The 15,891-nt window shown below is 42.6% G+C and overlaps 1 protein-coding gene across 9 annotated transcripts in view; it reads right to left on the bottom strand.

Annotated features, from left to right (window-relative positions):
- Nucleotides 1-13,341: 13,341 nt before the first annotated feature.
- MAP4K4 (mitogen-activated protein kinase kinase kinase kinase 4) overlaps nucleotides 13,342-15,891 on the bottom strand; it is a 143,998-nt gene continuing 141,448 nt past the window's right edge. For 5 of the 9 annotated variants that reach the window (XM_072337796.1, XM_072337814.1, XM_072337824.1 and 2 more), the window contains 2 exons: nucleotides 15,716-15,855; nucleotides 13,343-15,114 (listed from right to left, as the gene is read on the bottom strand). In XM_072337796.1, the coding sequence (XP_072193897.1) occupies nucleotides 15,031-15,114; nucleotides 15,716-15,855 (224 nt within the window). In that variant the 3' untranslated portion in view covers nucleotides 13,343-15,030. Of the gene's footprint in view, nucleotides 15,115-15,715; nucleotides 15,856-15,891 lie in introns of all 9 variants that reach the window. The other 4 variants (XM_072337787.1, XM_072337831.1, XM_072337806.1 and 1 more) reach the window with 1 other exon arrangement.

Genomic DNA, 15,891 nt, shown 5'->3' with positions numbered 1-15,891 from the left:
GGCACCGCAACGGTAATTTTTAGGTTAAGAATCTCTCCTTCTCTCTACACATAGACCAGAAGAATGTGAGAGAAAAAATACTTAGAGAAACATATGTATCTGCCTGTGGAGAACTATAGAGACTGCCACCTGCTGTGAGGAAAGAGTTGCATTCCTAGTAGTCCTAGTAGTCCTCAAAAGAGGAGTGAAAACCAAAGTCCTGCAGGGTTTCTGTTCAGGGTTGCTGTCTTTTTGTACTGTGCCTTGCAAGGTAGAGCTGCTAAAGGATTATGGCTAAGCATAGCAGGGGACTTTGGACAAGTCTGACCAAAACTGTTTATTGTGAACTAGCAAATGTTTAGGGAAATTCCAAACTATTTGACAATCAAACAGCAGCCAGTGTTTGCAAACTCTGTAGTATTTGATGACCCCTATCAAGCCCATTTAAGAAACAGATTTTCATAGACAGGGGACAGTGTCCCTGAAGCAAAGCAGATGTGTGTTCATCTGCACCCTAAGCCAAGATCTGCTGTGCCTCTAATGAAGGTTGTTGTCTGTGTCTCAGCCTGCTGCCCTTCTTAGCTCTCACCTTTCTGTGTAGACTTTCTGTTTTATTGTGTGAATGTTTAAGAAGTAAATAATTAACTCTTTTGTCTGTAAAAGGCATTCGAGACCTTCCAGACAGAAGACTTACACAAACAAGTATGGAGAAAAGCTCATTAAAAAATGAGGTGTTGGGAGACAGCTCCAGATCTTCTAAGATGATTATTACTCTTCACAGACCATCCAATAGCCACAGAGTAGGACTTGAAACATCACAGAGAAATATCCATGCCAGCTGGGGAGTCTGAAACCGTAGAAATACATAGTCAGTCATTGTTCATACTGGAATTCCATGTGAACCACAATCTGATCTTGTCAGTAACGTGTAGTAGAAGGTTAAGACATAAGAACACAGCAGGTCTAGTGTGACCTTCACCCTTGTATCTTGTGGCAACGAGCAATTTATGTCTTTCAGAGTTTCAAAAAAGGGCTGATCTCAATACCATCTGATTTCATGAATTTACTGAATCCAAGAATATATCCAACCTCTTACCACACCCTGTGGCAATGGGTTTCACATCTCCTGTTGGAAGGATATTACTATTTTCTTTGCATGTTAAGCTTACTCTCTGATAATTTCAGGGGATGCCCTTAGATGCTGTTAGGATTAGCAACCACCTGTTCACCTCTCTGTACTACCCCAGGCTTTCATCCCTAATCATGCCTTCCAGCTGCCAACTCTTCCCTGTGCTATCAAGTATTTAACTTTGCCATGGAGAGATTCATCAGATCCTCTGTCATTTCTACTGCCTATTTGTGCACACTTTGTAATTTTATGCCTCTCTGGAGATAGGATGGCCACAGCCACACATCCTTGTGCCCTTAGTCCTATTCCTACTTTTCAAACCCAGCACTGTCCAGGCCCAGATTTCCAGACATGCCAAGTCATTAACAACTTCCCATTTACCTCTTAATACTGGGTGCAGTCATTTTATCATGGCATTGTACATCCCCTTGTCTTATATCATCATCATCTGCCAAGTAGAATAGCAAACAATGGACAGTAAGCCTGCCAAGAGCAAAGACTATATGCAGGGGTCCTTACGCTGGCAGGCCATTGCAGCAAGGTGCTCCTACAGCCAAGAAGCATTTGATGTAATGGGAGTCTCTCCCTGCCACTCCATCTGTCTGGCCCTTGGCACTGCCCCCCAAGCGTGCTTCCTGGACTTTCTTCTGGTTGGTCCTTCTCCAGAAGTAGGACTTGTGAAGTGATTGCTTACAACTTTCCCATTACCTTCAGATTCAGCTGCTCTCTAGTTCTCTCTCTTTGTTTGCCTGGCTGCAAAGACCACAAAGTACATCAAGGCTTTCTACATGCAACAAGGCAGAATTTTTAAAAGACCAGGAGCAATGGAGTTGCAGGGCTCAAGATGACCTGTGCTTCTCAGGGCTCTGTGCAGTAGGTCAGGATGTTTCCTGAAAGTATCCTGGACAGTTCTGGAGCAATGCATCATGAAACACTTGACCAGAACTCACAGCATTTACCAGCAATGAACATTCATGTGAGGTGTATATCGTGAAATGAAACCTATGGACAAAGATTGCAGAACAGAATGTACTGTACGTGCTCTACTCATACAACCATATGGAGCTGCAGCACAAATTTGCAGCTGAAAATGCAGATGTGCACGTAAAGTTAACCTCGTGTTTGAAAATAATTCAGCCCTAGCATCCATTTTGAGCAAAACATGATGCTATTCATTCTGGGTCGTAAAGCTATAGGTCTCAGGTTTTCTAGGTGTGCAAAGTAATGTGCATGGAGTATACTGAACAAAAGTATCCTATTACTGCTCAAGCAATAGGAAGAAATGCTTGCGAAATCAGACCCCGTGACTGTGTTTACTTACGCAACATCTCTGTGCAACTGTTCATTGATCTGCCTGCCAGGGGGCTGTCCCAGATTGCGTATAGCCTGCCTTGTTCCGTAAGAATTGCCACACACTGAGAGACTTGAACTCGCTTCCTCTTTACGAATCTGACTGATCAGTTTGCTGCTCAGTTGGCAGTGAGAAGCTCTCCCTGTTGGCAAGGTTCCATTTTCAACCAGTTTGAGTGAAAAACACTGAAGAATGAGATGACATGAAAGCACCTGCAAACGATGAGAATTTCATTCTGTAAATATGTCCTAAAAGACACCAGGCCAAATGGCCATTATAATGACTCATGTCTTAAAGTTTAAAGTGTCCTGTTGACGTACAGGCTCATTTTTTTCTTCACTCTCTAGGATAAGGGAGTTTGGAAATCTTGGCTCAAACTACTGAATTATTACATCCTGCACGACATCTTCTTATGACTAGCACTACCTGCATACCTTTTTCCCCTAGCAAATATGACAAGGAACTCATTCCGTACTGTAGGATGCTTCCAAATTTGGTGGATTTTGGAACTGCTTCTTTTTGATGATCTTGGTTATCACGATATTCTGCAGTCAAACATTATAATGTTTGATACAATTACTGTTTGAGTTTTCTGTGTAACATTTCTTTCCAGCAGCTGGAGTTGAAGGAATTACTTGTTCTCTAATGACTCCGTCTGCTAAGGTTAAGAATATTGAGTGGATGTCCACAAGCATCTCACCAGTGCAAACGTAACTGCATTATGGACTTCAGTACAGCAAGGAAAGAAGCTGCAGAGGCAGTCACACAGAGTCATTTCAATATTGAACTTACCTCTCCTTTCAGCCCTTTTCTTAATTTATATATATATATATTTTGTCATCTCTCCGCTTTATCAAGTCTGAATGTGTGATACAAAACTAACAGACTCTAATGGCTGGTCTTGAGCTTTTCTTTGATCCACTGCCAGTTATCTTCTCTTGAAAGATGTAATCCAAATTTCAACAAAAATAAACCGTGCATTGGTTTTGTCCGGCTCCAAAAATAACAACTCCCTTCTCCATCTGTGATACACAATAAATATTCATTTTATCATGTATCCAGAGGCTTTCCATCAGCCCTAGAAAGTGGCAGCTTACAGCTGGAAATGATTTTCCATTTGAATTATTATTCAATTAATAACATTCTTCTTAATTAAAAAAGCAACAACACATACACCTTAAATCAAATGTCGTCCTGATTATTTAAGAGAAAAAAACAAAAACATATAGGCTTCATGAGGCTTCCTTACAGATCTTCTTTTTTATTCTCAGTTAGCAGTTAAAGGAGCTTCTCATCCCCAGTTCATGCAGTATATCTTGGTTTCTACCAGAAAGACAGCTGGCACCCATCAGCCTGCGCATAATGCCGCTTACACTGCTGACTTGACTAGCTCCTTTTTTAGATCCTTGTTCTCTCTTTCTTCGCATTACACACTGTGCACTTCAAGGATACCGCGCTTTCTTTAAATACATCTCTTTTTAAAAATAATGCCCAACAGTGATCAAGTAACAAAGTCTGAGTCCACTTAGTTTGAGTTTCAACGCATGAGCACAGGCTGAATGCAGAAAAATAGTCCATTCACCTATCCACATACTCACCATTAGGCAAAAAGGCTAAATGGAGACAACCCAAATGGATCCGTTGAGCCTAAACAACCTCAAATCTGGGAACAAAATCTAAACCCCTTGCTGCTCCAGAAAGACAAGTCTCAGCACCAGTCAGTGGGGCAACTCTTGAACAAACAAGGTGAAAGTTTCTCAAGTCCAGTTGTCACGCAGCTTAAGCAGTTCAGACCTATTCTGTCAATGAGGAAGAGCCTAGGTTTCCATGCAAGGTTTATTTAAGCCAGTGTTTTCATTTTACTGCATGCTTTTAAGTGTTATTTTAAATATAGTAAAAGCTGAATAGCAATTTTCTTGCAATTAAAAAACAAACAAACAAACAAACAAAATCAATAATAATAAAAAACAAACCAATAAAAAGCAAAGCAATGTAAGATGTGCAGTGTATCTCTGTGACATTTACATTTGGTCTATTTTCAGATTAATTTATGAAACCACGCTCTCACATTTATACGGTACTTGAGAAATAACAGGCATGCTTGTTGCTTATGCCTGGGGCTCGGAGAATTAGCAGAGAATTGAACACTGGATCGCTGTAGTTCAGCGAGACCTCTGGTAAGTGATAGCTACACAGATTACAAGCCCTCTGTTTCATCATGAAGAAACACAAGTATCAAGCACTCTTCCCAGAGCAAGAGCCCAGGTGCTATATTATGTTCTGAACAACATAGTGAGCCAATAGATCAAGAGCTTGCCAGTTTTCCTTATCAGAATTAGACACTATGCATTACAACAACGGTTTGAGCTCATGCTCAAATCATACTCATATGAAGAAGTCTGAATCTTTGACATGCAGTGAAGCGAGAGTTTTAATCTCTCAACAAAGAGATCACAATGGGTTCAGAACACATTTATGTGATACCACCTAGACAAAAGCCTTATGTTTTTTAAATGTGTATCGTTTCTGCGAGGACAGAAATATAAATCACTGGAACAGGTTGCCCAAAGAGGCTGTGGATGCCCCATCCTTGGAGGCATTCAAGGCCAGGCTGGATGTGGCTCTGGGCAGCCTGGTCTGGTGGTTGGTGACCCTGCACATAGCAGGGGGGTTGAAACTGGATGATCGTTGTGGTCCTTTGCAACCCAGGCCATTCTGTAACTCTATGATTGATTCTATGAAAAATCTAAAGGAGAAATGTAAAGCATGTCTACAGCCTTCCCCAGTGCTTCCTTCAGCCTTACCTGGGTATACACATGCTTTAAAGATCTCAGATACATAACAAGGATACCAGTAGATTTCATCTAAGGGATTAAGACTGCATTCAAAATGCACTGTTTGTTCTAATGAGAAATGGACTGCTCCCTGCTCTCTGCTTCCACGTACTTGCCTAAACTAATAATAAAAGTAGCAGCACAGCAGAAGCCTCAATGGTCCTTCCAGGAAAAGCCCCTCTACCAAGGGAAAACCAGAACTGAAATCGCAAGCACTGCGAGAGTGCTGGAAACTAACTGTGGGCAAATGAAATTTTGTTTTCCTTAGAGGCCTTTTTAGAGCGGGCTTAAATGTTAAAAGATAAGTATGAATCTAAAAAATAAACACAGCCATCATTAAAACTTTTCATGATGAGATTCACAGCCTCCCCTTAACTGTGTGCTACAGATGCCACATACCCTGACAGCAAAAGCACCATTTCCACATCTCCCAAGTCTCCATGGCCACCGTGAACACTGCTGCTGTGAAACAGCAACAAATTGGGCTTTTTTTTTAATCTGAAATGTGATCCTGTTTAGTCTGTGGCTTGAAGTTGACAACCATAATGTAGGTACTTAAAAAAGTAATAAAAAATAATGTAAAATATTGAAACTTGCAGAGCGGTAAAGATACTGCAAGTAGAACGTGCCCCTCATGGTTATAAGTCTTTGCATGTACAGCATCATTGCTATTTGGCCAGAAAAGGAACACTTGATTTATTTAATGGGTCCTCTGACCCATTATGACCTCCAGAAAGTATTTGGTGCTTCTGCACACTCCAGATTTTCGAGTATCCCTTACTCTATTGCCATTGCATAAAACTCCCACAAGATCACATCCTACATGCCAGTGAGAACATCCTTGCTGAGGGATACCACCAGCTCAGCACATATTTTACTGGAAGGAAAATGAATGTGCTTCTCTGATGGCCACATCTTCATGAGAATAGTGCTTGCTGGAGTGAGATTAGAACTTGCAAAACGACCTTGCTTAACACCACCCTATTTCAAATCCAAAGGGAACTCAGAGGCCTTCTCATTCAGTGTTTGAGAAACATTAGCAAAGGCAATGCTTTTCAGAGTAAGTAGTGAAAAGGATTGTTACAAAACTTTGTTAGTCAAACTTCAGAGTTACCACAGCCAACTGGAAACCAAGTCATGTACATGAAGTTATAGCACGTTCATATATCACACATATCACACAGGATCACAGAATGGCCCAGGTTGGAAGGGACCTTAAGGATCATGAAGCTCCAACCCCACTGCCACAGGCAGGGCCACCAACCTCCTCATTTAATACTAGACCAGGTTGCCCAGGGCCCCATCCAACCTGGCCTTGAACACCTCCAGGGATGGGGCATCCACAGCCTCTCTGGGCAGCCTGTTTCAGCACCTCACCACTCTCCTAGTAAAGAACTTCCCCCTGACATCCAACCTAAATCTTTCTTCCTTCAACTTAAAACCATTTCCCCCTGTCTTGCTGCTATCTACCCTTTCGAAGAATTTACTCCCCTCCTGTTTATACACTCCTTTTAGGTACTGAAAGGCTGCAATGAGGTCACCCTGCAGCCTTCTTTTGTCCAGGCTGAACAAGCCCAGCTCCCTCAGCCTGTACGGGAGGTGCCTCTTGCCCACAGATGGCAAATTTAGAAGCCATAGCTGGATTTGGCCTGTTCAAAACATCTTTCGCATCCTCATCCCTTCATGCGAATCTTCTATTACTGACACAAATTTCCATCTTTAGCCCAAACCTGTTTGCTTAAAAGCTGGAGTGCCGTCCTATCTCCTTTGACACTTTGCAACGGAATTAGTGCATAGGTACACACTGCAGTGCAGAAATGTAACCCCAGTATCACACAGTTGTGCAGTCCCCGGCATCTCTCCTCCCTTCCCCATGGGCACTGAGAGTGGATCTTGAGCTCTCGTGCACTTGGTCTTGCCATGCAAACGTCTCCTGACCACTGGGAAATCACATCCTCCTGCAGGCAGCACTATTATCACAGAGGAATGGCAGGAAGGCCCGGTAGCCAGCTGTTTCAGCAACGGGAATGAGAGCATGGTGCTCTCCCTGTGACTAGACATAAAACTGAAACCAAAAGGGCAGCCTATTTATGGAAGGGTGGTAAAAAGAAGTCAACAACTTCACTTTGACTGTTGTCATGACCTCAGTCTCCTCTTCCTACTCTCCACTGCTGAGTTGCAAGCAAGAATGAGCTCCCTGGGGCACTGAGTTGCAAGGACAAGGCCCTCCCTCCATCCCAGGCCACCACAGAAGTCCCATGTACGGAGACAACTACAACCCTGAGCAGCCCAACACCTCTCACAGGGAGGGTCTGTTGTTGTTGTGCCATGCCTGGCCAGCCCCATCAGAAGGACTCATCACCTACCCCCACCGGTAGAAGGTTGCTCTTTATTGCCTACAACTTCACAGCTTACCTGAGTCAACTCTCCTCGTTTTGAGGTACCTTGGATGGGGTTGACTTTAATGAGGAACAGAGATTTACACGTTTCTCCCAGTTCACGCTCCATTCGAGTTTCTGCAGAATCCAGATTCGCACATTTCATTTCCAGACAGCATTTCTGATTGGGAAATAAGCCTAAGGGAATGCTTTATCTGCTAGTCACTCTCCAGACTGTCTATTCTGACGGGTCTTTTAGGAAGAAAAATTCTGCTGCAATGAATCTTAGCTGCAAAATGAGCTCAGGGGAGCAATATCTTGGATCGATCTCAGCTGAGAAACGCAACTGTGAGGCATTCTCTGTGAAAGTGTGAACAGCAGTGCTGAATAATGCTGTGTGATTTGTAGCCTTGTACACATGTGCAATAAGGAGCAGAGGGGATCTGTTCTTTATGCCCACACACTGCAGCGTGGAGGCTCTTGTCTGTGTCATGAATGGCACAATGAATCTCTCTCTGAAAGCCCTTGGGCAACAGGAATGAGGGATGCCGTGAGGGATGTGTGGATAAAAATGATTTCATGCTGCCTTTACAAATACAAGACCATGGTACGTGCCTGCTACTTTAGGGCAGAAGACACACTTTTAAAGGCTGTTAATAAATCACCTACCACTGACAAGCTTGAGAAACAGACACTAGAAATCAGGCACCCACTGAAGATACTGAGCTGAACAATCAGCTCTTTTTTCTCTTTTTCAGCCTAAACCTCTCTTTGTTCTACTGGAAACATGTTTTCACTTAGGTAATACCCAGCTTATCTCCCCTCTAACAGCCATCCATCTATCACAAGCTCTCCTCCCTCTCTGAGCCATAGATGTGCCTGGCTGAACGCAGAGGTCTTGTTCTCTCCTTGTGTTTAGCATACCTGGAGAAATCCAAATCTTGGTTGTTCCAACAGAAGACATCACTTCTAGGCACCTACTCAAAACACACACAGCTGGCTACAGCTTCACACATGGGTTTTGGAGCCATTCCCATCTCTTCAGAGGCAGAAATGTAGCCTCATGTAATACGCTTCCTCCAAAGATGAAGTTTGTGAACCAAACCATGAGAGAAGTGCTTTGAAAAAGCCCAGCATTTAGGGGCGGTGGATGTAGGAAACAATGTGAAAATATCTTTAATAAAAAAAATGTGAACAATAAAAACAAAAACAACAAAAAGGTGCTTCTAATGTTAACCCTCTCCCACCTTAAAGGAATGCAGAGTAGTTCGTTACTACTGGGAAACTGCATTAAGCTGATACATCGCATGACAAAACGAGCACTTTGGATGACGCCAATTGAGATACACATAAGGCTCCCAAACTAATTAACAAGGAAAAAGAGTTTGTGAATCCTTATCCCTCCGATGAGGGCCATCTTTTGTAGGCTGAATATGACACTTCAGGAAACGTCTAGAAAAGCGATTAAAAATGGAGCAGTAGTAAAGGGGCCTGTGTTAGGTTTATCTTTGGAACACGAAACCCCAGTGTCTTTCAATTTTCAGCACTGCTAATGAATCCTTTTCCTACAGATCTGTGTCACAGTATCCCCTGGTTATATTGTGCAGGGCGGCACACAAACACAGATGAATGCTACAGTCATTCAACAGTCCTACAATGAAGATTTTGACATCATGGATGACGTCTTAAAACCTGTCGGCCTGCTGACTTCTGGGCCCATCATTTGTAAGATACAGCCACCCTAGGTCTCTGGCTCCATCAGTAGCACAACTAGCATTCAGAACAGCCTCCAGGGCAGCTGCTTGTGAGCCAGCTGTTACTTGCCAAGGGGCCTTTCAAGGCTAATGGCCATCAGTGCTTGTCGCAATGCTGTAAACTGAAACTCTTCCCAGGCTGATTTCCAGGTTCAGCTACCTGAGCACTGTAGATTGAACCAAGGACACGGTTAGCCACTCTCAGCCATGTTGTCCTTGCTCTCAGTTAGAGACTGGAACTGCCAATTTACCAGATTACTCCATGTTAAGCATGTGAAGAACCCAACTGAAGCTGGCTTCTGGCCTACACACTTGACAGTAAGCATGAGTTAATGCACTTCACTGAGCCTTAGTTTGAATGATGCCACCGAACACCGTGTGATGTGAAACAAATCACTTCATAAAGGGAAGCCGGTGCTTTCATTAGCAAAAAACCTGAGATTCCTCCACTGGCACATCTTGAAAATGCTTTTATTGGAATGGCAGACAGTGAGTGAATGCATGCCTAACCCGCATGACTCCATTTGAGAAAAATTAGCTTTAAAAAAACCTATCATAGCAGCATAGTAATGATAATTGCAGCTTAATTACCCATAACTGATTCTTTATGGCCTGAAATAACTTATTCTCCTTTTAAACTTGTCTCTGATAACCATTGGAGTCATTACAACTGTGAGTCTATAATTACATACTTTGCATTTTAATGCTCTTTGCCAGCTCATGCTCTCTTCTTGTCTTTCAGTTAATTTCATTACTGAAACACAGAGAAAATTTCCACGTGGATTTTCCAGTTCTTGTGATTTGATGTGGGGAGGTCTGGGACTTCATGAACTACAAGGAGATAGATCTTCAGACCGAGCTTCTGCACACACACTGCTGCAGCTCCCCCAGCTGAGCTCCTCTATGTGCGCGCAGGCCCCACCACCACAAGTCTGCTGTCAGGTTTGGGACTAAAGCATTCCATGGAGGATGCATGTAAATGCCTGAGAGAATGGAGGCTATGGTTGTGTTTATGTTTGAAGTAAACAGATGCTTAAAGCTGCAGTGGAGTTAATGCCTATAGCTGGCTGATCCCTATACATCAATAGCCATTTTAAGCGTCAAAACAATTGTTTTTTAATCACAGCAGGCATTCTCTGAGCCTTTAGCTTGTGTTAAAGAGGAACAAACCCCCAGTTCCTTGCACCAAGAGCTTGGCTGAGAAATGGGCCACCATCTGGGTGTGCTCACTGTGCTATTAGCAAAACTGATGCCTTTATCCATTTTGTTCCTTTGCATTCTCTGTTCCTCACTTGGGCCTGTCTCACCGCTGCCACCTGCCTAAGCCTTACAGCGATCAGCTGCTCAAACACCCTCATCCTTAATCTCCTACTGCACACTCCTTCACGGGAGCATTAAAGTGTTGCACACTATGGCCTGTGTCACCCAAAACCTCTAGGGCTGCTGGATCCAGATGCACACCGTTTGCTTTTGTGCTTGACTATCCAAGAAGTGTTCTAACTCAGTGAAGTATTCAGCTGGTGAAGGACAATAAAGGCAAGCTGGCAGCTGCAAGAGAGACTTGCTGGCCCTGACAGCTCTCTCAGCTCAGCTGCTCTCGGTATCTGCTGCGCGCAGAAGCAGAAAGCTCGAGGGTTGCAGATACCTTTGTCTGCAGGAAGCAAAGGAAACCCTGGGATGTGTTTCAGCTCGCAACACCCCCTTGCCTTCAAGAGATGAAAGCGGGTGAGAAGGCTGGAGGCTGGGAATCCAAGTTGCCCACTCCTCCAGCACAGAGCAGCTTATGCAGAAGGAAACATCTGCTGCTTATCTCCACTGAGGAAAACAGACATGGTCCACGGTGGAAAAAATGCACAAAAGCTAACGGGAACTCTGCTGGCACACACAGCAGCCTTGTATCAAACCTGTCCAGTACTCATGACTCGGTGCTCAGAAAGCCTGGCTAATTTCTTGGACCTGTACTTTTAGACCATGGGAGAATCTAGGCTGGGTCTCCAACTCATGGCACTCCCTTAGCAGTCAGTTTCCCATCCCAGCCACCAACACTGCTGGCTGGAGGTGGGAGGGCATGTTCACAGCGCTTCCAGGCTGTCCTTTAAGCAACCATACCAACGTTTCTAAGCTTTTTTTTCTTTAAAGGAAAACTCTAATTCTCCAAAGAGCCACTGCACCACAAAATAGGGCTCTCTGCAAAAATAATAATAAAAAAGAATTTAAAAAGCCCACAAAAGCCCAACTTTGCTGTCAAAGTCTCCAGCAAATTAAAGAGCTCTGACAATAAGGCTTTTGTTTGTATACAAGCAATTGGGCAACATGCAGCTTGATCTCTGCAGCCAGCAGACATTCAAAATACTTTCCACATACAACAGGTGTCAATTTGACTTTATTTAAGGAAAAACGGGGAAAAAACAGTAATTTCCATAATACACAGAAGACAAGTTAGATAGCACTGCAAAAAAAAAAAAAAAAGAAAAAAAAAGAAAAAAAAAGAGGCTGAGTGTTTTACTTGTCACCAAGTCTGCTTTGCAGCTCTACCATTAGTTAATTTTAATGCAGTTCGTCATGTTGTAGTATCGTTTAGCATCTTTTATCATCAGCAGAACCTGGGGTTATAGATCACAAAAGGTGTACTACTACTACTACTACGAAAAACTAAAAAAAAAACCAAAAAACAAAAAGCCCACCAAAATCACTTTCAAATAAACCATAAATATGTGATGCACGTTAGTATAACAAAACCATTTCTGTAAACATTTTCTCCAACATAACATGTGCATAAGATAAAAAATAAAAACACTGCAGTCATACAAGTTAGGGTTACTTTGACTTAAAGATACAGAAAATTATTACTTATTAAAGCTTAAAACTAAACCTAGGAGCTTTTCTTTTCTTCTTTGCTTACAAAAGCACTGTTTAGAGTTCGATGTCTGTGTACGGAGTGGTTTTGTAATACTGGGTTTACCTTGCCATGTCGCCGTCCTGGCACTTCTACAGTGGGAGCTTGCCCCCAGGAGCCTCCCAATGCCAACAGCAGGCATCCATGACCTGGGAATCCCTAACAGCACTGGAGCATCTTCCTCCGGGAGAACAGCATCAGCTTTCAAGGACTACATTGATTTTGGAGCACAGAGCACTGGAAGAGTTAAATCACGCAGACTGACATTGGGTCAAATCAGCTGGGGTAAGCTACACTACAGGGCCGATGTGCGATTACACCCGCGTTGCTTCTCCGAGTCCCCTTTAGTTCGTGAAAGTACAAAAGGTTCATCGTTCCTCTGGCTGACCGCGCCAGGCATGAAAAGAACACATCCTTCACCTTCAACGCTATCCAAAAGTCACACGGTTAAAAAAAATATTTCTAGGTACTCCTCTGCCAGCAAATGTAAGGCTTTCTCGAGTTTTAATTCTTTTGGTGTGTGGGGAGTGCGGGTGTGTGTACATGCACTCGTGGTACGCATTTACCACTCACTCTTACACTGTCTGTGACGTTCGAAGGAGCCTTCAGCAGAAACGCTGCTTGGGTTTGAAGGATTTACAGCAGTCGGATTGATATCAAAAGAAAGTTGGCTGAGTCTCAGCTCTGCACAGCTCGTGCTCGCGGCCGGGCGCCAGTTGGCTGGAGCACACGTGCTGGAAAAGCCCTACCTGCCATGCCAGGAGAGAAAGTTCAACGCAGCAGAAGACAAAGCCCACGGAACACTGAGAGCCTGTTCACTGAATGAACAGCTTAAGGCAGCTGTCAACAAAGTACCCCACCAAAGGAATAATAATATTAATAATAATAATTAAAAAAAAAAACCAAAACGCAAATAAAAATGGCTGTATCATGACACTGTGCATTATTACATCACCAACGGATTATTGTACACTCAAGATTTTCTCAAGTAATGAACATGTAGCCATTAAACAAATTATTACTCTCAAGACATTTATTACAAATGTCAGAACTTATTCATAAAATAAAACTGACTTAAAAAAACAAAAAACAACAAAAAAACAAAAAACAACAAAAAAAAAGAAACAAGCCAGAGCTGGGATCTTACATCTAAACACAAGTATACGTTGTTTTTATGAATAAGCAGTATTAACTACATTCTTAAAAGAGTTTTAGTGCATTGCATTCTTAAAAAAGAAAAACATCACCGCCCCAAAACGTTTCCTACAACATTTAACAGTTTATAGAACTAGCCTAGTTATTTACCTGCCTGTTGCTAAGCCCACGTGTTAGAAGAGTGAAACCCCTGGTTTTAGGCTAAATTCAGACTTCTATTAAGGATGAAACTGGTTTAGAAAAACGCTTGCTTTCCAAATTTAGTCAGCAAATTACAATAATCAGCATCTCACTGCCATAACGCTACCGCTATTGCCCCAACGGCCCACTCTCTCCTCCTGCTGAAACTTGCTACACGATAACAGTCAGAAAACCTTTCAATCTGGTAGTTTTGGTATTAAGATTAAATTAGACATTAATGGTTTTTCATCTAAAAATGTATAAACTAAACCACCTCTTTTCTTTTACGCATTAAAAACAATGAGGTAGGCACAAAAAAATAAACATATGTAGTTTGGATTTTATTTCTTTTCTTTTTTTTTTTCTTTTTTTTTTCTTTTTTTTTAGTTCTGCGAGTGCAGACTGTGGTAAAACTGTTGTTGCACTTCTAGGTTTAAACAAAAATTAAACCTTTAACTGAGGCAGTGCTAATACTGTGACATAACCAAGTTCTGGCCTAACACAGAATCGTTATAGAAAAGGAACTTTTTTTTTCTCTTTTTTTTTTCCTTTTTTCTGTTTTTTTTTTCCTTTTTTTTTTTCTTTTTTTCCTTTTACCTTTTTTTTTTTTAACCATCTGCACATGTTTCAGGCAATACCTGGTACACAGAAAAATGACTAAAGTTATTGGCCAGGCCAAAGGAAAACTGCAGAAACAACAACAAAAAGAAAAACAACGACCAACCAAACCAAGAATTCCACCCCGAGCCCTTCCCACCCTCCCTGTCCCCAAGAAGAAGTTCTCCATCCTAGTCACTGCGTCTTTCACATTTTATAAATATTAACTTCTTAAAACCTGCACCTTCCTCTCTGTCCACATATTGTCACATTACAAAAAAAAAAAAGAAATGTCAATTAAATACATTGCTAACGTTACTAGATAAGATTAGATCTGCCCTTCTGTTTCAGCCTTTCTGACTCTCTACACCACTTCTCACCTTCTCTTGCCTGCCTCCTGTCCACTCAACAGCATGTCCATGGTAAATCCGTTTCGTTTTCCTGTTTTTTTTCCCCCCCCTCTGTTTTAACACTAACAAACAGAGTCCTTCAAAGCCTAGGAATCCTGGAGCTGAAGGCAAAAAAAGACCTGTAGCTTTCAAGCGTGATCCCAAACCTCAAAGACACTGTAGCACCTGATGGCAATATCTTTACAGCACCAGCTGCCTCGCAGCCTCAGTTGAAAAACAAAAAGAAACCTAACACCAGTGATGCCTGCACACACATTTACACAGAGTGCTGCGTTAGTGCAGGTCTGTACTCCAGTTGAAAATAATTCCGAGTTATGAAGATCTCAGACTCTGGATGTCAGCAATTCCTCGCCAAAGCCCGCTGCTTCTACCAGCTCAGAAGAGAAGTCCTGCCAAGGGTCATGAAATAAACTTGACTGCTTCCACCCGACCGTACGGAGGCAAAGAAAACCTGTGAAGAAAAGAGACATTCAACAGGTAAGGAAGCAGAGACTTTCCTTAGTCTGCTGCCTGTGACATCTGCAGGGCCATTACAGCTATGTACTGTGTCTGGCTGAGGTGGAGCTGACTTTGTTCATAGCATCCTATACGGTACTGAGTTCTGCACGCATGGCTAGAACAGCACTGGTGTTTTGGCTGTTGACAAACGGTGCTTGCACAGCAACAAGGCTTTCTTTTACCAGGCTCCTCACCCCCAAAGGCTGGGAGAGGACAACACCTGGATGGAGGACCCCAAAGAGATATCCCATACTGTATGAAAGTATGCTTGGCAAGAAAATCTGACAGAAGGGAGGAGGAATGAGGACATCACTGTGATGGGAAGAAGCTGATTAATTCCTTATTACAATTGGCTTGCACAGCCAAGCTTTTGCATTCCTTATTAAGCTGTCTTTATCTCGATCCATAAGTTCTTTCACACTCCTTTTATTTTCTCCCTGTTCCACATGAGAAAGGAGTGTTTGGCTGCTGACTGGGGCCAACTCACTGCAAGCAACTGCTTAAAATACACATTTATCATCTCGGCAAGAAGCAGGGATGGGGGTGGATTATACCTTGTCATTGCGTTCACATAAGAACTTGAGTCTTTGTGCCCTTTTGTGCATGAACACACCGTCCAAGTGTCCAGTTTCTACCGAGCGTATTTCAATTGCTTTTTCTCCCCAGCCCATTATCTGGTTGGATCGAATATATGCTGTGGAGAGAAAACATAGTACAACACAGCCCGTAA

The sequence above is a fragment of the Excalfactoria chinensis genome, chromosome 1 (assembly GCF_039878825.1).
Source record: "Excalfactoria chinensis isolate bCotChi1 chromosome 1, bCotChi1.hap2, whole genome shotgun sequence".
In the NCBI taxonomy this organism is placed as follows: Eukaryota; Metazoa; Chordata; class Aves; order Galliformes; family Phasianidae; genus Excalfactoria; species Excalfactoria chinensis.
The sequence above is the reverse complement of the archived record's forward strand: the minus strand, read 5'-3'. Positions and strand labels throughout refer to the sequence as shown.